General features: G+C 37.2%; 4 protein-coding genes across 4 annotated transcripts; 2 read left to right on the top strand and 2 right to left on the bottom strand.

The window, feature by feature from the left end:
• Positions 1-2,272: 2,272 nt before the first annotated feature.
• On the bottom strand, positions 2,273-8,398 carry LOC111267722 (uncharacterized). The gene is made up of 3 exons (XM_022846154.2): positions 8,289-8,398; positions 6,656-6,863; positions 2,273-5,316 (listed from the first exon to the last, which is right to left on the bottom strand). The coding sequence occupies exons 2-3, from the start codon at positions 6,853-6,855 to the stop codon at positions 5,013-5,015; spliced, it is 504 nt and encodes a 167-aa protein (XP_022701889.1). The 5' UTR covers positions 6,856-6,863; positions 8,289-8,398; the 3' UTR covers positions 2,273-5,012.
• A 44-nt stretch (positions 8,399-8,442) lies between these two features.
• Positions 8,443-13,594, top strand: Cypl (peptidyl-prolyl cis-trans isomerase-like 1 Cypl). The gene is made up of 3 exons (XM_022846153.2): positions 8,443-8,619; positions 9,036-9,259; positions 13,064-13,594. The coding sequence occupies exons 1-3, from the start codon at positions 8,564-8,566 to the stop codon at positions 13,330-13,332; spliced, it is 549 nt and encodes a 182-aa protein (XP_022701888.1). The 5' UTR covers positions 8,443-8,563; the 3' UTR covers positions 13,333-13,594.
• A 313-nt stretch (positions 13,595-13,907) lies between these two features.
• On the bottom strand, positions 13,908-18,553 carry Rbm13 (RNA-binding motif protein 13). The gene is made up of 6 exons (XM_022846150.2): positions 18,398-18,553; positions 18,085-18,241; positions 17,480-17,657; positions 17,124-17,276; positions 14,693-14,822; positions 13,908-14,399 (listed from the first exon to the last, which is right to left on the bottom strand). The coding sequence occupies exons 1-6, from the start codon at positions 18,410-18,412 to the stop codon at positions 14,106-14,108; spliced, it is 927 nt and encodes a 308-aa protein (XP_022701885.1). The 5' UTR covers positions 18,413-18,553; the 3' UTR covers positions 13,908-14,105.
• Positions 18,554-18,783: 230 nt separating this feature from the next.
• Positions 18,784-20,781, top strand: mRpL53 (mitochondrial ribosomal protein L53). Its single transcript, XM_022846151.2, has 3 exons — positions 18,784-18,996; positions 19,431-19,543; positions 20,050-20,781. The coding sequence occupies exons 1-3, from the start codon at positions 18,830-18,832 to the stop codon at positions 20,166-20,168; spliced, it is 399 nt and encodes a 132-aa protein (XP_022701886.1). The 5' UTR covers positions 18,784-18,829; the 3' UTR covers positions 20,169-20,781.
• Positions 20,782-20,981: the final 200 nt, after the last annotated feature.

Raw genomic sequence — 20,981 nt, 5'->3', positions numbered from 1 at the left:
ATCTCGATAGGGTATATATCACATCGCGAAAGCCGAATCAGTGGCTGTTTCGAATAATACTCGCTTTTCAACCAAGCCCTACCGGTGGCGGAGATAGCCTCTGAGTGCTGCGGAGACATCACAACTGTTCGACCAGCGTATCTGTTTACATATGTATGTCCATCTGTATACGTGCGTATGTGTAGACAAGTAAAATGCAAACCGCTGACTTCGTCGGTTTTATGGGACGTCGCAAAGATGCTTATATCTTTCAGGCGAACTTCTTAAGTAAATTTCTCTATTGGCCAGAAGTATATTCTCATGATGCAGTCAGTCTGTCGTCCCTTCATCGAACAAAACATTCAAAAAAAGTTTACAGACCTAATGAAGCCACATACGATCTCGCAACTTGCCGTGCTTCTAGTCTGAACCCCTCCTTCTCAACACCATTTGTAAAAACACGCGTGACGGAACGCTAAACAGCGAGCCTGAGAGTCCTTTCACAGCTTGAAAGCGGCACAGTTTAAGCCGAACGGACAATCACTTGTAGCCAAACTGCCTATTGTTGTGCTGAATAAAGTAGGTGGAGAGACTCATTGCGATCGCCAGCTTAGCGTCGTAAAAGTGTCTGCTCTCAGATCTTAATGAAGCCGTAGCCGCTGAAGCACTTTGAGGACGTCTCCGAGATTTACAACTCGTTCGCGCTGCGTTCTGTTCAAGCAGAAACCAACCTACAATAGACGCACAGTTAGGGAAGCCCGGATATTTCTACAGTACTTCAATACATTCTATCTCTTACCCAAGATTTAAGAATCACGAGGTAGAGGGTATCATGGTTAACAGCCATCTGACAAATATCCAAGATCTGCAAAATTGTTCTGTCAGAGTAATTCACGCTGGAGCAGCTTTGCAGGAATACTGAAAAAATGGTGGCCCGCGAAGTGCCACCTTTTAGATTCTACACACAGCTCATTCAACTAAATGTCTTGACTTAAGAAATAAAAAAAAAACGGTAAACAAATCGTGAAGAGTAGGATCATCTACAAAAAGATGAATTAGAAATTCGCTCCAGAGAACAAAGCACGCCTTTGACTAGCCCCTAAAAGTACTATTCTCTGCTCATCGCCTTCCTGAGTTAGATAGACTCTTAACAGGCTTAATTCACTTTCAAAGTTGTACTTTCTGCTACATGTAAAAAGGCATATTAGTGAATAGAGAATGCCAATTGATAAACTGTAGACGTAAATAGCAATAGTTTCTACTAAAAAAAAAAAAACTAATTTTAATCGTGGATTTAACGTAATTTTACTTAGTGAATTAATCCAATTATTAGTGGCCGACCGGTTGTAGCCGTTAGGAGACACAACAATTGAATTATCTATTAGGCATGTTTTGAATGAGACTTTATGGTTATATTTTTTGGCGAATTCAAACGAACAATTATTAGGCACGCACAGTCTTTTGGATGTCTAAATAACGTGTCTATAGTAATAAATAACAGAAATAAAACAGTGTTTACCTAGCAAGTGCGCTACCATATCAAAAAGATTGCTGGAACTCTGTAGATAAAAAGTAAAACAGACAGAAAAACATAATTTGTTTCGGATGGCGCTTAAAGCCGAAAAAGAGTGTTTTTTCTTTTATGTTGTTCATATAGGCCGAATCTTGGGTAACTTGTTTTCGTCGCTGATGCAGATGAAAGCCGTATCAAGACCCGTATAAATTTAGTACATATAAAAGCATCTCTAGCCTTGTGATCGAACAACTTTCAAATAGACAAAAGATAACATAACTATAAGAGGAAATCATTTTCCTAAGTATTTGGAGGTTGATCATTTGTCAGCTTCGAACAAAAGCATACCTTTATGAAGTTCTCGTATGCAAACGTTCTTTCTAAACTACGAAGTGTCCGCTATAGGTTCTCAGAACCCATCGTACAGGTTCAACAGGCAGGTAGAAGTAAAGCCTTGAGCTGCTCATGCTACTCCCAGATATCCAGGTCCATACTACTTTCGTCTTTTTTTTTGCCTTCCAGTAGGCAATGACTTGCGTAGCATGATTCCGAATATGCAGCGTAATGTATCAGCCTTGTCTGAATGTAGTTGCGCGGTGTATTTAAGCTCTCAAATGACCTATATACCCTTGTAGGGACCTCATGGTAACCAGTCTAGCAGCTTGCTCAAGTCCGCACCTACAATATCCATATACGTGATTCTCAGCATCGATGCATTTCGAATGTTGATTTATTCCTTTCTCAGATTAATGTTAAATGTTGCAGTTGAAAATGAGTCTATTTTTTGCAGTTAATCGTATCTTACATCCTTTATTGTACACGTTGGTGTATGAACATCACTTATCTCTTTTCGGAGTCAGCACTTGGCGTTGTGTGTAATTCTAATTGACGTCAATAATATACCTCAACTGAATCAATCTTCGGACGTGAGAGTGGGTCAACGTAAATATGGATCTTAGCAATAACTAGGCTCGTACATTTATTTGTGCTGTTTTCGCCTGCTAGAGCCATTCTTGTTACTTATTGTTAACAGTTTATTGGTTGGCTTACGGACCATACAGCCTTTGTTTCTAGATATCTAGCATCGGCTAATTACCTCAAAACTATTATTAACTGTTATAAATCAATATAACTAACAGAGAAGTAAATTCATGCTTTTGATCTCATGAGATCGGCCACCCTGACGCTTCAGTCAAATTCGCTTAAATTGTCGAGTAGGAAACAACTGATCGAAACAAAAGCTATATTCTTTCCATTAAGCAATCATGACTTAGAGCAGTTCATAAAGCCCAAAATACTGCTCTTAATGGGTGTTCAAGGCGTTCGTCTACAGACCAAGGTGCTCCAACATTCACTTAGCATTATTTATAATTTACTGCGATATATGCAGCGAGATATTCTACGGTTATATTTAAATTAACGATAGGTAGAAAAATTCTGTACCACCCTTCCGTGGCACACACGCCGCTCCTCGTCAACCGCTCAACCGCCCTAGAGAGTCCGTATTTTTCCGATTTCCTATTTCCTATCTAACACGGTCGCAATATTAATTTCTCAAAACTGGCGCCTCTTTCTTTGATTCCTTGTTAGTGTCCCAGTTGCATTTGATATTACACGACGCAAAGAAATGATATACGAAATAAGACAAATAGTAGGTAAATGTAACAAACAGAAGTCGTTGCGGGAATTTTGTCTGCATCTCGGTAGTCAGCTATTGGTCGTTCGGACAGTTTAAGAACGGTATTAAAAGGACACCAAATATAAATACAATTTTTACAATGCGCGAAATGTATGCGATTGGCAAAAAGGAAACATAGGTCAACAAGGGAAAAAGTACCCACCGGTGGCATGTGTTGCATTCATCGGAGATTATCATAATTCTGGCATGTCTGCACTGACGCTTATTTCTAGTATGTAGTCATGTCTAGGGGTCCTCTATCTCGTATCCGATCCATTTGAGCTATTCATTACGAAGATTTTAAATGTTTTCCATTAGATAAAACACGCACATATTGGGCAGTGCGTTATAATATATATGTCTGTGCAGGTCCGCGCCAGACTTTCCCTAAATTATGTGATTTAATAATGCTAAATGAATGTTGCAATAAACACTTTCGACAGTGGGCGACTACTTCAAGCCTGCTTTGAAAACCATATTTCTTAAATGCTATCACTTGCCTTTTCTTTATGAAGTATTTTTATTACTTAAATTGTTCTATAGACTTGCTTTTCATTATAACCAAGTACGTTCTACAATATCGTTCACATAAATATGTCTAAAACAACAAAAAAATAAAATAATTTTAAAAAATTAACAAAGCAGTTGAATGCTTACGGCAGACTTCAGGTTGAGCTACACACAACGAACTTGAAAGATCTGAAATAAAACTACGATGCAAAAATACGAAGCGGAGTGCAGTAGTTTTCTCATAACTGATGTGAAAAGAACCACTTAATATGATTTTATATTAACTTTGCGAGTTGATCGAGGTTGCATTGCGGGTGATTAGTTTGTTTCAACTATTATTTAAATTAGTTTGTGAAACTGATTTTGGTATCAGCCTTCGCCTTCTAAGCGACTTCCAAGATTTAATAATTAGGTAAGTAAAGATTTTTAAGTTATATTAGCTATAAGAGCTAGCGTAATTGACGTGTCGATTTCTATTTCTTTTATGTAAAATAAATAATCACCTTAACATAAAATTATTTTCATTTTAACTCAATGCAATAGCCTTTTTTTCTATGGCATATAGCGGTTTATCTATGCTGTGTGAATACAATTTGCTTCCTAATAAAACGTACGACTTGCGTTACCGTACCTAGTTTTCATAGATTTAATTTGATCTGGGCCCGTATCTAGTTCAACAAAACATTATGCGTTCCTATTTGTTTGTTTGCTCTTGAAATGGAAATAAATCAACTGACAAACCAAGTTGCTTTAGCTTCAGCGAGCGTGTCCATTGCAAGCGAGTGGACCCGCTATAGAAGCAAGAAATAATTCAAGATCACGAAAAATGTCTATATAATCGAATTGCAACCCAGTCGAGGATCGCTGAAAAGGTTTACACTTGAGTATCACCATGATAACCTTAATAATTAAAATTAATTTCTTAAACCATGTGATCAAAACAAAGTGTGAACACAAGTAACAAGTAATGGGCCCTTATTGTAACTGGAACACGTTTTCAAGCAATTGGCTTTATCGGACACTTTGGCAATCTTACGACCGCTTCGTTCACATAGGTAGAGCATTTTGATGCAAGATGTAGCAGCCTGCACCTGTAGATATCTGTCTACATACGATAACTGGCTATGTCAAACCCAATAGCACTTTCGCACTTCATTATACATCTCCGTTGTAGGCTAGTCCACGTATCGAACATTGGATACTTGTTCCATTTCTACGTCATCCTTGTAATTGAAACCCCTTACTAGATCTTGATCATGTAGTTAACTCTTCACAAAAGATCAACTTCGGTTTGGCTTATCAAATTTATAAATGATTATGAAGCCTCGACTCTCAAAGACGGTACTCGGCGTCAACATGGTCCAAGTATTCCATGCCGATGTTCAGCAATGTTATCGAGCTTGACATGGCAAAGCATGACCGCGCGATTCCATTCGATGGAATCAAATCCTTCATAAAGGCCCACAGCAACACTGAGCCAAGATTGAAGAGTACGCTGTTGTAGATTGTGTACACGGTGCGCTGAGATAGAGCCAGTCTTGACAGATGTCGCCGATAAAAGATGTATAGTCCAACTCCTAAGTGCGAATTGAGCAGGAAGAAGTTATTCGTGCTGAACGATGTAAATGGGACAAATCTGAAATGAAGTTAACAACGTACTTAGAAATGATATCTTCTGTGTTATGGTTCCGCAAAGCCAATATGAGAGGACCGCATAAACACATAGTCTTTTCATAGACTATATATCGTAAACACTCGAATTTCCATTGCTAAAACATGAGTGAGTTAATTTATAACGCTTAGACTGAATACATTCCTATTATTTTGCATTATTCGCCCGTAGAGTAAGGGCCTAAAATGAGAGCGAGAATACATTTGCAAAAAGTTCAAATTTGTTAATGAGCTTTGCTCCAGTTGTCATTCTTTGACAAGAGTTGTTCATCCAAAAAACTTAATGCCCATATGGGCAAGAAGTTTTATTCGTAGTTTTGTGTCTAGATGGTTTTCATCGACATTTCCAACCAAATCTATTTTTCAGATTTCAGTGAGCGATGCTAAATTTTAGAAGGTATTATTGTTAATAACTTAGGTAAGCGAAGTGTGCGCAGAGAGTCACACTTTGTCGGGTGATTTGCGAAAGAATAATGCTTGTTCTCTGTTATTAAATTCTGTCGGAGGAAACTGTTAAAAACGTTTGGGAACACGTATATTTGTATTTCCACATTCTATTCTAAATAATATAGTAGTCTCATTCCGACATCTGAATTGTCATTTAGCTTATAATATTTTATCGAAACTCTTATATATTTGTGAATAATGTGAGTTTAGTGTGATCGCGCGACACTCAGACTCGAAGATGATAGCAAATATTTGATGATAACTAGGGCTTTGAATAAAATTTCGGGACGTCCCCGTTACTTATCACTCCCAGGGTGATTTGAGACAATACGTAAAGTATATTTACGTAAGATTTGCATTTTATCTGCGACTCAAAATATTCCACGAAGTAAGAAAGCCGTGCAACGATTAAAAGCAAAATTTGCCCAGGTATGGCCATTTGAAGGTTCTAAATACGTTTTTTCACATACATATTTATTGGTCAAATCAAGGAAGATTCTGCATAGTTTATCAATTAGAAATACATAAAAGCAAATTTAAGAAGATCAATGGAATATGCATTTTGAGTGTTGCTAGATGAATGCCATTGTGAACGTTGCCGGAGGCTAATGGCCTTTTTTTTCCATCATTTCGATAGGAACCGTACTAAAATAATGACAACAGCAGATATATACAGAGACATAGTTAGTCTGAAAGTTGTTACCCGGACACCTTGACTTGAAATGGACTGAATGAAAGCTAATTTGATAATTACATTTCTCATATTACGGAATGAAAAAAGTATGTGTATGGATACTCAAACGATATGCAAAGCATTTCTGATAGCAAACAGATCCTGCTGCGGATTAGTGACACACCTATTGAAGAGTTGCGGCACGAATACATTCACCGAAAAAGCGCAATAGCTCACTGCTCCGGCAAGCGGCAGGTAAAATCGCGTGAGGGACGCCATCGAATACGGTGGTAGCGAATGATACCACGCCCTCAACCGAGCAACGACAAAATTATCGCTTTCCTTTCCTGAAGGGCAGTTGGCTTCGTGGCCGAGCACGGGCATCTTGCAACCTGTAAATCACTTTCAATTTGTTAGAAATGCGTAATCTATTCTAATCTCTATCGAGCACAGATATCTGTTAGAATCATTGAAGCCCCACCCTGAAAAACACAAGGGACGAACGCTACGCAAACACTACAAGATAAGAATGGTGACGAACAATCAGACGCATGGCTGGCGGAACAGGCGGCTATCTCAGCCAATAAAGACAACTAACCAGCATACTGCCACGCTAGCTTAAATCCTTGCGTTGGCCAAAATTATCAAGGATTTTAATATTCAGAAAAATAAGAAACGAGAAAAAAATACTGTTATTAAGGTTACTAGTTGCTTGTATGGTTACCATTTCGTTCTATGTCTGTTAGAGAAATCCCAGATAACTCCCGACAAGTTAGACTCCTCATGGTGGCATGAATGAAACAGATGATTCTAAGGATTTGTTTATACAGGGTTAATGACTAATAGTGCTAAAGAACATGGATTTCCATGGCCTTTGTTACTCTGAGATGCCCGGATTCAATGAATGCAGCCCGTTATATCGTGTTGTTCAAAAGACTCAACGGCCGTTGGCACGGCAATCAAAAGCACGCAGTCTGATTATTTGACGTTAACGTGAGACCCTGTTGTCGTGTTTCAATCGCTTTTTGAATTGAGCAAAAACGTGTCCAACGCTGGTTTCAGCCCGCTTATTCTTCCCATCCAAATCCGTGTATTATGGGGTTTTTGACGTTATAGAAAGAGTAATTGCTATACAAACATATCACAGTACCGATTTACTCGGCGAAACCATAAATAAGAAAAATATACAAGAAAATTCTAATGGTAAATATATGGCTGTCATTAGCTATCGGAGCGCTAGAACAAATGTGTTAAAAAATAAAAGAGAGCTTTTAGCACATTAAAAATTATCACGTTAATCCAACTAGTTCGATATTGATTCAATTTCAAAGTTTGCCGGCAACAGCGTAATATCTATCCACAAAACGAAAAAAAAAATAATAATCTATCATAAAGTAAAAATTACTAAAGAAATCACTTTATTTGTTTATCAACCACAGCTGCTGTGGATATTTAAATATACCATTAGTTTTTCTCAACGAATAAATGAGCTCCACCGATTTGAAAAGTGCTAATAGTCAAAATAATAACGACATATTTTTAGCTGTAAATTTACGTGAAATATAATATCGGAACAGTGAAAAACAAAACAACTCAGTCATCCACCTAAATTTAGATAAAATCCTTTCAAAATGTATAGCCACTTTTTCTCATAAATGCCTTCTCTGACATTGGCATAAATTAATAATCAGCTTAAAATATTTAGCATACATAATGGACCTGAGTATGGCTATCGACTTGAATGTATCGTGCTTGGATGCAACGTGATTATTTTTTCCCTTTCTGCCACCCCTGTAACTAGTAGATTAGTAGCTTACCGGTTTCTGTATTTATCTTTACAGCGTGCCCTCTACGTTGTACTGTTGATGGGGCTAATAACAAAAGCCTTCCTGGTAGAACGCTCACAAGACAAAAATCTCGTCGACTTTTGGTGTCAGCTGTCAACAAAGTTCCGCCATTTTATTTGTTTATCAACAGAAATTCAGGCGGACGTCTGTATCGTTGAATTACCGGCACCTTCGAAACGCTGTTTAACAGGATTGTTTCTTCGTGTAGCTTTTGTAAAATAGTGTTTTGCCTTAGCATATGCATAATGTCTGGAATTCCTGAAGCATTCTGGCAACCTCCTTTTGTCGTGCTGGAGACAACGTGAGACTTTAATGTTAACAACCTCTTATACTGAATCAGGTGTTCGCAAAATAACTATGCGATGATTGAGAAATTTCCTTTCTATAATTTCATAATAATAAATATTTCGATCGCCGAAGGTGCATATTCATCATATATTGTTTAATTATTGTCGTACACTAATGAATGAGATATGGGTACTGCGGGTAAACGCGATTACTGCTTGTACGCTCATTTTATTTATGGGCGCTGATTGCTTCCTCATGGATTCATCAGTGCGGCTTAATCTCGAAAATGGTGGCAGTAGAAACATTTACGGCTGCGTGTTTTCTATGGCAAGTTTTGTGCCCAGATAGCTTTCATATTTTAGATATTCAGCCTTTTAATACACGGATATACTTTTGTGCCATCTGTTTGCTTTTCCGTGTTTTATTTAGAATGGGAGAAATCGTTGTAGAGCTATACTGGCAACACTCACCAAATACGTGCCGGAACTTCGCAGAATTGGCTCGCAGAAAATACTACGATGGAGTGAAGTTTCATCGAATCATTCCAGACTTTATGATTCAGGGTGGAGACCCCACTGGAACCGGACGCGGCGGAGCTAGCATATATGGCAGGACGTTCAAGGATGAAATACATCCTGAGTTGTTTCACACCGGTACGCATTATAATTACAGGTAACGAATGAATTAAGCCAGCAAAAAACAATCTGAACATTTGAATACTGACAAGTTGTTAGCAACAGTAGAGAAAAACAAATGTTCATTAGGGAAATACACGGTAATTAAAAAGACGAAGGTCACTTTTGTATCCTGTTGTATTTTTTTAAATTCGGTAAATAGGTATAAAAATTAGGACATTTTTGTTAGCATTTTGTGCTGTTAATTAAAAGTAATATCTACCCATTTAAAAAATGCGGATTGTGCCATTCTAACGACGTACTGTTCCAAGTAAAAAGGTCACTAAACATAAGCATGTTTTAGCTCAACACATTATGTGCAGTTATTATACATGGTTTCGTCCTCCCTTCTCCATACTCATTTGAGGCTGTTTTCTATATTGTATTGCTTATGTTCGTCGGAACTGTTCGGAATACGCTCGTCTGTGCGGACGCGTTCTGGTATTAACAATGCTTTCTCTTTGTGCACTAAGCCGCAAATATTGGCTTAAAACTTGCGAGACACATCCAGAAATCTGACTGATGTTACTGCGCAATTATTCTAGCCAAACAGATGCCGATGAACGGCATTTCCAAATGGTACTTTAATCAAAATCTGTGGCTCTTTGTAACTGGAAAAGATTTGCAAAGACATTTATATATATATTTGAGAAAAATTCCAATTCATGTTGTCCTATGAAACAAACAAATATATTTGTCATTCTTTTTTCGGTATAAGATCATCCAGCTACGTTATAGTGTCGCCTTTGAAAAGCTATTATAATAACAACAGACCTTTGCTTTTTACTAGCTAAACGTAAAACATTGTAATTCCAGTCAAAATGCTATTAGAAACTGCTATTCAGGCACGTTCAGAAAAGTATTTCCTTCACATAATTTAGTAAAAATAATCTAGTCATTTCAGGCACATGTTGAAGTCATATCTCATGTAACATGTTAAGCCAACATTTTGTACTTGGTGCATATTACCGTCCACAAAGGTAAAGCTTGTTCCAACACTAAATTTAAGCCGCGCAAAAAAATGAAACAGAAGTGTGCTATATTTAGTCGTAGATTACCTTTCTGGTTCAAGATTTAATGGTTCTTAAAAATATAAAAAGCTAATATACAGTAAAGGAAAAGTAAGTTTAGAACGTGACCGGTATCGTACAAATTAGCGAGCGATTATTAGCTATCTCCTACCTTTATATATATATACCTCTAACCTTTTATATTCTTGTTTCAATCAAATTTATCCAGTTAGTACTCAAAAGATAGCTATTAGTATCGAATCATCTAACACAGATTTTGAATTAATCATTCTTGATTTGATTGCTTTAAAATAACTACTTTGAAACTTTCCACTATGGTAAGACACACCTATAAGAAGCTACTACTGCTCTTTTAGTTGCTGCTATCCACATAGTAGATTACTTTTTGACAGAATTGAGTATCTTGATAGGATTCAAGAGGTGAGCAATACCGTAGCAAGCCTATTTGGTAATATTAAAATGACTACTAGAAATAGAAATTATTAACCTCAATGCATGCATGATGCCGATAATAAAAGAGTAACATTTGCTTTCCAATTATATTTAACCAATAAAGGCCATCCTAGTAAAAAGAATTTTCGCCAGCAAAATTGAATGGGCAAGGGCCAAAATGAGTTTCATATACGGGATTCTTCATTTATTTTTATTTAAAACTTGTTGGGTTGGGTGGCTACAGAGCTCAACTAACAGGTTTCTAAACTTTATCAAATATTGCCGACTGTCGTAGTTGAATAGGCGCACATAGCAATATCAGAATGTGTTGGCCACATAGCTTTAAAAATATTCCGAGATACAGGCGCGAGAGTAATCTTCATCAAATTCAACACCCAGAATATGTTCTGGTTATCGATCGCTATTTCGCGCGGTTAACTAATCGAATGACTAATCGACTTCTGTGAAGATACTGGCTCACAGCGAGATCGTGGTACATTTTATATAACTTAGACTTGTTTCAATTGTTTGGCAGCTGCATATAGCTTTGAGTAATGCCAAATAAAAAGCCACTAGTTTTAACATTTCGTATATAACATTTTGTTTAAATATAAATGAGTCGTTTTGTTCTGGATTGATAATTATCTATTTAATCGTTCTGACGCAAGTTATCCCCTTCAGAGAGAAATTTCTGCATGATTCTAAACACTTATAAGATTGTTCCTTCTAGCCTTCAAAATCATTTTAAAATTCGATTGCCGGGATTACTCCTCGGTTCGGTCACCGATTTTCATTTTATCTTTTTGACCACGTTGAGGCGTTTACCCTTTTGACATTTCTGTGATTTTAAAAAATAAGAAAAAGGTCCGGCGAATACGGCGGGTGAACGTAACATACGTATCGCATTTTTATAAAAACTGCTGTACGATTAGTGAAGTGTGAGCCGGTGCATGGCCAGGATAGAAGAGCCAGAGATTGTTGTGCCACGGTTCTGGTTTCTTCCGTCGAACAGACTTGCGCACTCTTATTGATACCTGCTGACAGTACTTCTTTGTGGTCATGGAACCAAATAGTATGAACTTATAATGAATGATTTTCCGACGGTCGAAAAAGACTGTGAGGAGTACCCTGGTTTTAGACCTATATCGTGCGGTCAGGTTTTTGGACTGATACTCAAAAGATTGCATCCCAGTCTCCTCATCGTAACCATACATTTAAGTTTGATTACACAGAAGAACGTGCTCAGGTTTATTTGAGCCTTTTTGAAGCGACAAGCAGTTTTCCTAGTAGTTCCTCATGGGCGTTCATCTTTTAAACACTCAGCTGTTCTGCCACAAGCTCTGCCACAAGTTTTCTGACATCTTAGTGGTTCGTCAAAATGATTCGACACGAATTTATTAAGATTCGCTTCTTTTGTTAGCCTTCTTATGACAACTTTACAATCAGCAAGCAGAAACTGTGTTACCTTTTCTACGTTCTCGTTCGCGATGGGTGTCACAAGCTTTCCAGAATAAGTGTCGTTTTTGATGGATTTCTCTCCATCTATGAAACGCTTGAACTACCTTTTCACTCGAGCTTTAGTGTCTGTTTTCTGTAAGCATTCTGCAACATGCGCGAAGTGTTCGATTTTCGTATTCACACAGAACTAATGTACGGTCGTTGTTCTTCTGAGAAAAAATTGCAAAATACTCAACACGTCAACTTAATTCAATCTCACCGTAAAATCTGAGACTGCGTTTTATTGTTAACCAATTTCAACAGTGTATAACAGAAGTTCTGCTCTTTTTGGCAAAGCAAACATAGTTCACAAACAATTATTCAATAACGCGGAAATTAAAGAAAAAACTCTTTTTCCTTTAAATAAAGATTTAATCATAGATCGTTTGCTATAATTAAAAAATTTAGTTTCATGTTAAATGTGAAACACCAATCGGTATAAATTGAAATACTTTCATTATTTGATGTATTACTCTAATTATTTTAATTCAACTAGCATGTTAAACGAAAGAGATTATCCTCGCTATATTCTAACGCATATACTCCTAAAGGTTGCAGTATAATTCTTAGTTCTTATCTAATTCTTATATAATTGTATATTTTTGAAGTGATACCTGCGAACTGACCTTCTCTTAGCTAATGATCATCCATTAAATTTACTCCAAGTTCTGAGATCTGTGAATCCTGTACATAAGTAACAACCAATAGGTCGATTATTACTATAACAATGTCGCACTCTTTGATGACGTTGTATATACAAAAAGAATCAGTCACAAAAATTCTAAACTAATTTCATTCTTTTTCCTAAATTTGTGTACGTTAGGTGCCGGAATTCTCTCGATGGCAAACTCAGGTCCTGACACAAATGGATCCCAATTTTTTATTACATTGGCACCAACGCAATGGCTAGACGGGAAGCACGCTATCTTCGCGAGGGTGTATTCTGGTATGACTGTTGTAAAACGAATGGGCCAGGTCGCCACCGATAACGACGACAGACCTGTCGATGATGTGAAAATTATGAGAGCTTATATCAAAGGAGAACAAGATGGGTTTCGAGGAATGGCCGATGTCATGTCCTATGTTGCCTAGAGTCATGTAAGATTCACATACATACGAAACATTCATCATAAATCGCTAACGCTTCGAAGCCTGTCTGCATTAGTGATACGCTTTCCGCTGTATTCAGAACCACCGAATCGTTGCATTGAAGGGTTATTTTACAACACAAATTGTATTATGAACTTATTACACAACATATTCGTAACAACTCTTGAATGTTCGAGTTTATTAAACATTTGTGCGAAAAATTGATAGAAGGAAATAAATAGGTAACTTGCATTTTTCAAGTAAATTGTACGTTTGTCTTCAAACAAGTATACCGTCGACGTAAGCCCACAATGATTTCTTATTGCATAAACAATAAATCTTAAAAAGTCACTATAATCATAGAAAGGATAGAAATCAATACGGTGGGCAGTAAAATTGTAACCAAATAGGTGCACTTACACAAATTGCACCAAACAGGTTATAGGTACACTTCAAAAACAGCTTCAATGTCCTGTAAAACATACTACTTTGAAACTGTACATAGATATAATAAGTATTGTGTTCTGATAACAAGAATTATCACATATTCTTTCTTGTACAATGAATAAAAGCAAGGGTATTTTTGTAGTTACACATCAATGAAACCTAATTTATTTGCTTAACTTTTTATCTAGTGAATGGACAAGTAATTCGTGTTTGAAAATTTGAAGTTAATGTACACCCATGCACTGAAATGTTGCCTGCATTAGGCAAAATTGGAGACAAAATTTGCTTTCTCAATATTCACAAATAGTCACGGCAACCATCAAACTCATTCAAGTGCTGACTTTCGCGCGTTCAGCTTCTTTTGTCTCCGTTTCATATTCGATTTTTACATTAGTGCGTTCCCGCTTAACTACCCGACCACTCCTCTTAAAACCGACTTTACTTGTATCGTCGTCGCTTGCGTTAATATTTGTACTGCTGCTGCTAGCGCCTTGGTTAAGAATTCCTTCGCCCCAATCTTCGATATCGCCTACTTTTACTCCATCTTCACTACTTCTGTCCACATCGTTTGTATCGTCCTCATCGCTGTCTGAGGGGCCTGCTTCGACGAATCGCACTTTTCCCTAAAGTATTGGATAATATTGATGAAGTTGTAAGTACCTTGCTTCTTGGTCCTCACAGCTACACCATATTAATTATTTTACTTCATGCAAAAAGCATGCAGTCATGTTTTAAGAATCAAATGAAGTAGTAAACTAAAACTGAGTATTAAAATAATAATGATGTATCCTATGAACAAAGGGTTACAGCAAAAAAGATCGATATCCACCCAACAAAAGACACTACTGCGCCAAAAAAAACTATCAGATGACACGCAAGTAAGAATTAGAAACATAGACAAAAAGTAAGGACTGACCACATCATCATCGTCGTCGTCGTTGTCGTCTTGTTCCATTTCTTCTTCCGCTTCCTTTTCATCTTCGAGAGCGTTGTCAAACGCCTTTTGTGGGAAGTTGTAAATGTCCTTGTAGGTTCCACTTTTTAGCCTATCGGTACAATTAGCACAGTTACTAACCTGCAGCTCTATATTAGCCTAATTGAAAAAGCTCAGGATCGCTGAATCAGGTTCACCATGTCACTTAAGTCAATTATCAAACGCAAAATGCATATAAAATATGAAAGATTTCATACATCTCATAGAACTTGTTTTTTATCAGCTAAACTTATTTTTTATTTAATTTATTATGCATTTTATTCTTTTAACTTGACTATTAAACACATGTAAAACAAATAAATCACTAAACGCAACGCACTTTCCCAATTTTCAATTGGTTATTATAATGTCGGTTTTCCAGCAAGGACAAGGCTCATATACTTAGTCACTAGCAATAACCCCTAGAAGTCGGTCAATTTTTTATCTTTTTCCCTTTACCGGACTATGTTTGTTTCGTATTCTCCTTAAGGCTTAATCCCACTATTACTGTAGTAAATAAAGTAGCCGATTGAACTAATCGACTTGTTTGAAGATGCGTCATCTTTAGTGCCAGATATATGCATTTACGCATGGCCAGACCATGGTGAGAAAGAGTATTCGATTAAAGACACCACACACATATATGTATTAGGTTTATAAGAACGTTCCTGCGCTTTTTTTGACTTCTACTTATATGATCCAAAGCACTCTACCTGCTCTGTCAGCACGCTGGAGTTACATAGTGTTAATTTTAACTCAAAAGGACTATTCAATGACGGACATTTCAGGTAGAAAACAGTGCATTTTTACACCTTCTATACTCCGCACTTCACCAAGGCCAGCGCCACTGCCAAAACATGCCGGATATCGGCCTTAAGTAGCAACGGCACTATCGCTAAAACCGTTGCTGAAAAGTGGTTTACCAAGTTTGAAAACTGTATTCAAAATTTACAGGATGCCTGCAGTCTGGTAGTCCGCATAACATTCATCACGACTACCTAAAGGCGCCTTTGAAGAAATATGGGCAAAAAACAACTGAGGAATTTACTGAAAAGGTGGACGGTGTCAGACGACCGTCCCTAATCACCTCAAATCCATTGGGTTTACTCAGAAACTTTCAATTTAGATAACTTATGAACTTCCTACATTTAGCAAGAAGTTACGGTTTAACACTTGCCCAGTATTGTGAGTACGGCTACAATAAGCGATTATTACACAGAATCGTCACTGGCATTGAGAAATAATGTTTGTATATCAATATGTTTGTATATCAAAGATCACAATGGGTGGCTCCAGGACTGAAGCTGAAGTTATCCTGATGTGGACATGGCTCGCTAACGCACCTACTGATCCAACTGTTTAAGGGCCATGGGAGTTTCGAAGTTTACCGGTACCAAATTAGTAAACGTTCCATTTGCGTAAAGTACAATACGGAAAAAAACAGCACCTAGCGTCCTTTAGTGATGAGAAACATAGACGACTGCGGTCAGCACTTAATTTCACTCACAATGCAATCTGCATTGAAACGGATGTCAAGACACGAGCAATCATGAACTTGAATTCATGAGGTTTGCCAGCCATATGAATCAGATCAAAGAATGGCGTCATAAACGAAGTGGGACGCACGAGCACATTTAACGATTTATTTTTGATGTAATGTATTAACAATCATTCAAAAAAAGTTCTCCGTTGAAAGAGTACTTGACGCGAAAAAACAAAAAAGAGGCAAAGGTCAAGAAGAATCCTAGGATGCAATCAGATCTTGCGTTTAATTGCTTTCTATGAATCTAGTCCAGTTATATCGAATCACCCAAACTATATAACAGAAGAGACCCAACAAATGGGATCAGGGTTTCTCCATGGCAGAGGAACTCATGACCCAAACTGCCTTTCTGAACTTCGAATGCGAGGTATATTACGTGGACTTTGCACCGATGTGTCTTCACCCTTCTTTCACTTATTGAAAAGTCGCCTTCATGGCCTTACCTTCGACCTGGGTCAAGAAAAATTGAGTTATTTTTTCCGAAACGAAACCCAGTACCATTTGACGATATGCCATCCATCACTTGGTGGAAGAAAATTATGAATAATGACGGGAAATACATAACATAATAATGTATTGTCACAGGAATATAAAAAGTGATATTTTTTATCTAATACAAAAATGAGAAAATTTCCTCTCCAATAGATATATATATATATATATATATATATATATATAGGTGTCACGACATAATTACTACCGAAACAGGCGTTTTGGTTTAGCCCCAGCGCAAATAGACCATCGTCTGTTTGTCAAGTACACACATTCTTAATTAGAAAAATAAATATTTGTGCGGAGACAAAGTATTAATAAAATAAGGAATACAATTACCTGTCAAGTAGCTCCCGCTCAATGGCTGTGTCAAGTTTTGCAGCAATGAGGGCCTTCTCTTCCCTGCGTTTCTCCCTTCGTTCGATGCGCTTATTGATTGTTACTACTTTTGTGCGGCGTTTTAAGGCCATACGGCGCATCCGAATCAAGTATCTGTACGAACGACGAGACGTTAATTAGAGTAACTTGTCTATATATATTATCATATTTATACCATTTATCGCTACCGGAAATAGGTAACACTGAAACAAAATAAATGTAAATAGCATCTTACATTGCAATAAATATTGTGGGTTTAAAAATCCGTAAAACAGCAATAATATTAACAGTAAAAAGGATTCGATTGTTGCACCTACTGATGAATTTTGAAAAGCCGTTGGTGACATTTAACCCTTACGAATCGAGGCCAATATAATAAGGTGGTATCGATCTGTTCCCGGGCCTTCTCCATGTTCTTAGAAAGCTTCATTTTTTCCCACATACGTGCGGGAAAAGCGCAGCGCTCCGCTGTTTTCATGTACAGGTAACACACGCCTAGTAACAGCCACGACAACAACACCAAAAAGTACAAAACTGAAGAATAATTTTTCCAAACATACAACTGCAATTATCGTTCCTTCAAGGCCACTGACTAAGCAAGTAGTGATAATGTATATTTACGTGTTAAGTTGTAAAGAAAGTTCCCGGGTTTTTCTTACTGCATAGAAAATAAGTTATTAAGTTATGTATTTCCCGTCATTCTTCACGATTTTTTTCCAGTTTATTTGCCAAACTATATATATGCTGCCCCACTAGAAGGTAACGAACTTCATTCAAGAGTCCCGGCATAAGACCTAGTGCGATATTCTCTAATAATTATGTACATCCCATGTAATCGACTGACTAATTATAGTTTGCATGTATATTTACTGTCATTTGCGGACGCGTGACAGTATAGTTTTCGCTAAAAAAAAGGACGTACCATTTTCTTCTTTGACTGTAGCATACACAGAATTTGCAAGCGGACACGATGAACGATTGCAGAGTCCTGTGAGATTGTATTCATTGCGGCAAAAATTTGAAGACGGCGTGGTTACCTTGTGGGAGCAGAAGGAATGTTTCAGGATGCTCCACACCACCTGCAACAATAAACAGCAGATTAGACAGCCTTTTTAAACAAATAATTTCCTTTTACATCCCGACATACAAACCTTTTGCAAGTGCATTGTGACAATAAGTAATACCTATATGATATTCATATGTGATATTCGGAAACAACAAAGTAAACTACTCACATCGTCACTCTGCATAATGAAATTGTTGTGTGGAACTTTACAGGGAGACGATAAAGCACACTCATTGACTCGCTAAAATACTCATTCGAGCGCATTCGAATCGAATAAACCTTTCATACGCCGTATGTACACGTGCCCCACTGCTTTATCATTTAGCGTAGAGAGTTATAGCCATAACAATAATAAACATTGGGAAAGGCAGAAAAACTCAGACAAGCTCAACTTTTCCTCATGAGCAGATCAGATTTTTTTCCAACGTATTTACTACGGTACGAAATAATAAGGTGTTTTGTAAGAAAACTGGATTCTGGACTCCAAGAAGGGCAAATATTTCCGATATGCGCGAATTTATTATTTCACACAGTCCAGTTTCCGCTCATTTGGCTACCCTCATTCTTCCGAGGATTAAAGCATAAAAGTTGTCTTTGCCGGATGCTGTCGCCGAATCTTGATTTAGAGAAAGTTGGCGTTGATGTTACAATGTTAGGGAACGTAGTTCAACGAAGTGTGGCTCTTGCCGTTAAAGAGCTTCAGTTGAAAGGACTAAAAAGGATACATATTCAGTTCGATCCGTTTCATCCTTCGACCCGCTCAATTCGGTATTTACACGCGTCATTAATTTGCGCACTTTGTGAAAGACGACTCAAGGCTATTTTAGGAGGAATATCTATTTTTATAATACAAACTACATTTAAAATTCGAATTTACATTTAATGCACCATGTAAAATAATCACAGGCGTTATTGTATATTTTCATCGTGTTGTTTTTCTAATCTCCTACTCTATTTTTTTCAATGCCTGGAGCAAAGGCTAGCTGGACGAAGTATTCGGTCGCCACTACTCAACAGTAGATAAACGGTGTTTCTCATAGTGGATATGATATAGTACTTTAACTGCTATATTTCGATGTGAACGCCATCCCTTATCAAAGTCACAAAAAACACCACGAATGCGTACTATCGCGGAAGAAGCTACCATGTATGGCGTTGGAAATATTCCATATGAGGATTCTGACACTTTAGGACTCTTGCAGGGATTTCGCGTTTATTATCAGTAGCGAAAAGCTTCGGCTTACTAATCCGTCGTGTTCGGTTAAGAATCATATCGTCTGTGACCGTTCTCCGCCTACAATTGACCTCACAGCTAGTAAGTTCTAAAATATATGTGAACTATTTACACTTCATTAAATATTATTGGTTCATGTACTGTGTAAACTCTAATCTGGCATTTTCGTATAGCTTTCGTTATGAAAAGTATATTGGCAAGGATATTGACAGATTTTTCTTTTTAATCTCATCGTTCACCATTAAACTGGCCCGGGCCCCTGGTTAACTGCAATCTATTCTAATTCATTGTAAATACTCTAATGCAACTGGGTAGATAATCGGATCATATCTGAAAGAATGGAACGGGTGTCTCAACTGACCAATCCCACTGTAACCTGTATATTTTTTTATTTTCAGTTATGGTTGATTTTAAGGGCACTTATCTCGGTAGCTTCTCTGCTATATACGTTTCTTCATTAGTATCAACTGTGCCAGTTATTTTGCATACTTTATTTTAAATTTAAGTTAAAAAAAGGGACATTTACTATGAGCTGTTTGTATTGTTTGAGCTTGTTTTATCGTTGTTAAATTCTATCTATATTTCAGTTAACGGGAAAAAATATCGTCTGCTAGCAGAGCATCTTACTGTACTTGAGCTGATTCAACAGCTAGGCGATATTTGCACAAAATACGGTTCTAAGCCGGCAGAGCAGGAATCTAATTAAAAGAAATTAAGAGATTGAAGGTCCAGAGCTGAAGATCATTTTTACTTATAAATTTCATAGTTTTCAAAGCATACCGAAGTAAATCAGTATATTTATTGTGCTCTAGTCGCGCAAAAGTAAATAAGTTGCTGGTTGCACTCGTTCTGCAACATAAAAGTCGCTGTGCAGTCGGTCGAAAAGGATGCATGTAATTGGGCCCAATGAAAATACACAGTAGCATACGTACTAACATGCTGTAATAGTAATTGAATGGTAATTCTACGGCTATGAAATAAAAATTATATTGACTAATTTGCGCGTTCCTTCATGAATGTACAAACACCCGTGTTTTAGACATTAAATCAGTCCTAGCGAAAAAAAAAAGTTACTTAAACCCGTCCCCAACGCATGATTCTGCGCTTTTGCATTCTAAGCTTTCTGGTGATTGTTGACGACAAATGTAGAAGCGTTGCACATTAAGAAAATTTTAGAGAAGTTTTGGAAGAAAAAATTCATCAGAAAAGCCTAGATGTAAGCTAAGTCTGTTTATATTTCTGTGTGAGGCAGAAAATACTCCAAAGATCAATGCTGTGATCGATAAAGGAAGATAAATAAATGCTAGCAAGAGTTGGAACATTTGTCATTTGTGTAAATCTTTTGATAAGCAAATTTGAAAATTATAGTATGTGTCGTGGTTACCAACTCTAAATTAAAAATTGAACGTATATTAAAATCCAAACGCAAAGTGAATCTATTAAACAAACACTTATAAAAAATATTTACGTAGAACTGCAATCGTTGACGAATACACTGGATTAGTTACTATATGTATAT

Source organism: Varroa jacobsoni, unplaced genomic scaffold (assembly GCF_002532875.2).
Source record: "Varroa jacobsoni isolate VJ856 unplaced genomic scaffold, vjacob_1.0 scaffold_1214, whole genome shotgun sequence".
In the NCBI taxonomy this organism is placed as follows: domain Eukaryota; kingdom Metazoa; phylum Arthropoda; class Arachnida; order Mesostigmata; family Varroidae; genus Varroa; species Varroa jacobsoni.
The sequence above is the reverse complement of the archived record's forward strand: the minus strand, read 5'-3'. Positions and strand labels throughout refer to the sequence as shown.

Coding starts and splice junctions, on each gene's coding strand:
- Cypl (XM_022846153.2), top strand. CDS start 8,564: ATGTCTGGAATTCCTGAAGCATTCTGGCAACCTCCTTTTGTCGTGCTG. Junction 8,620..9,035: donor TTTGTCGTGCTGGAGACAAC/GTGAGACTTTAA, acceptor TGTTTTATTTAG/AATGGGAGAAATCGTTGTAG. Junction 9,260..13,063: donor TCCTGAGTTGTTTCACACCG/GTACGCATTATA, acceptor TGTGTACGTTAG/GTGCCGGAATTCTCTCGATG.
- LOC111267722 (XM_022846154.2), bottom strand. CDS start 6,855: ATGCCCGTGCTCGGCCACGAAGCCAACTGCCCTTCAGGAAAGGAAAGC. Junction 5,317..6,655: donor GTGCCGCAACTCTTCAATAG/GTGTGTCACTAA, acceptor ACTTCATTTCAG/ATTTGTCCCATTTACATCGT.
- mRpL53 (XM_022846151.2), top strand. CDS start 18,830: ATGCTGTCGCCGAATCTTGATTTAGAGAAAGTTGGCGTTGATGTTACA. Junction 18,997..19,430: donor CCTTCGACCCGCTCAATTCG/GTATTTACACGC, acceptor GGACTCTTGCAG/GGATTTCGCGTTTATTATCA. Junction 19,544..20,049: donor TACAATTGACCTCACAGCTA/GTAAGTTCTAAA, acceptor TCTATATTTCAG/TTAACGGGAAAAAATATCGT.
- Rbm13 (XM_022846150.2), bottom strand. Junction 17,658..18,084: donor TACAGTCAAAGAAGAAAATG/GTACGTCCTTTT, acceptor GGCTGTTACTAG/GCGTGTGTTACCTGTACATG. Junction 14,400..14,692: donor ACGACGACGATGATGATGTG/GTCAGTCCTTAC, acceptor CCAATACTTTAG/GGAAAAGTGCGATTCGTCGA.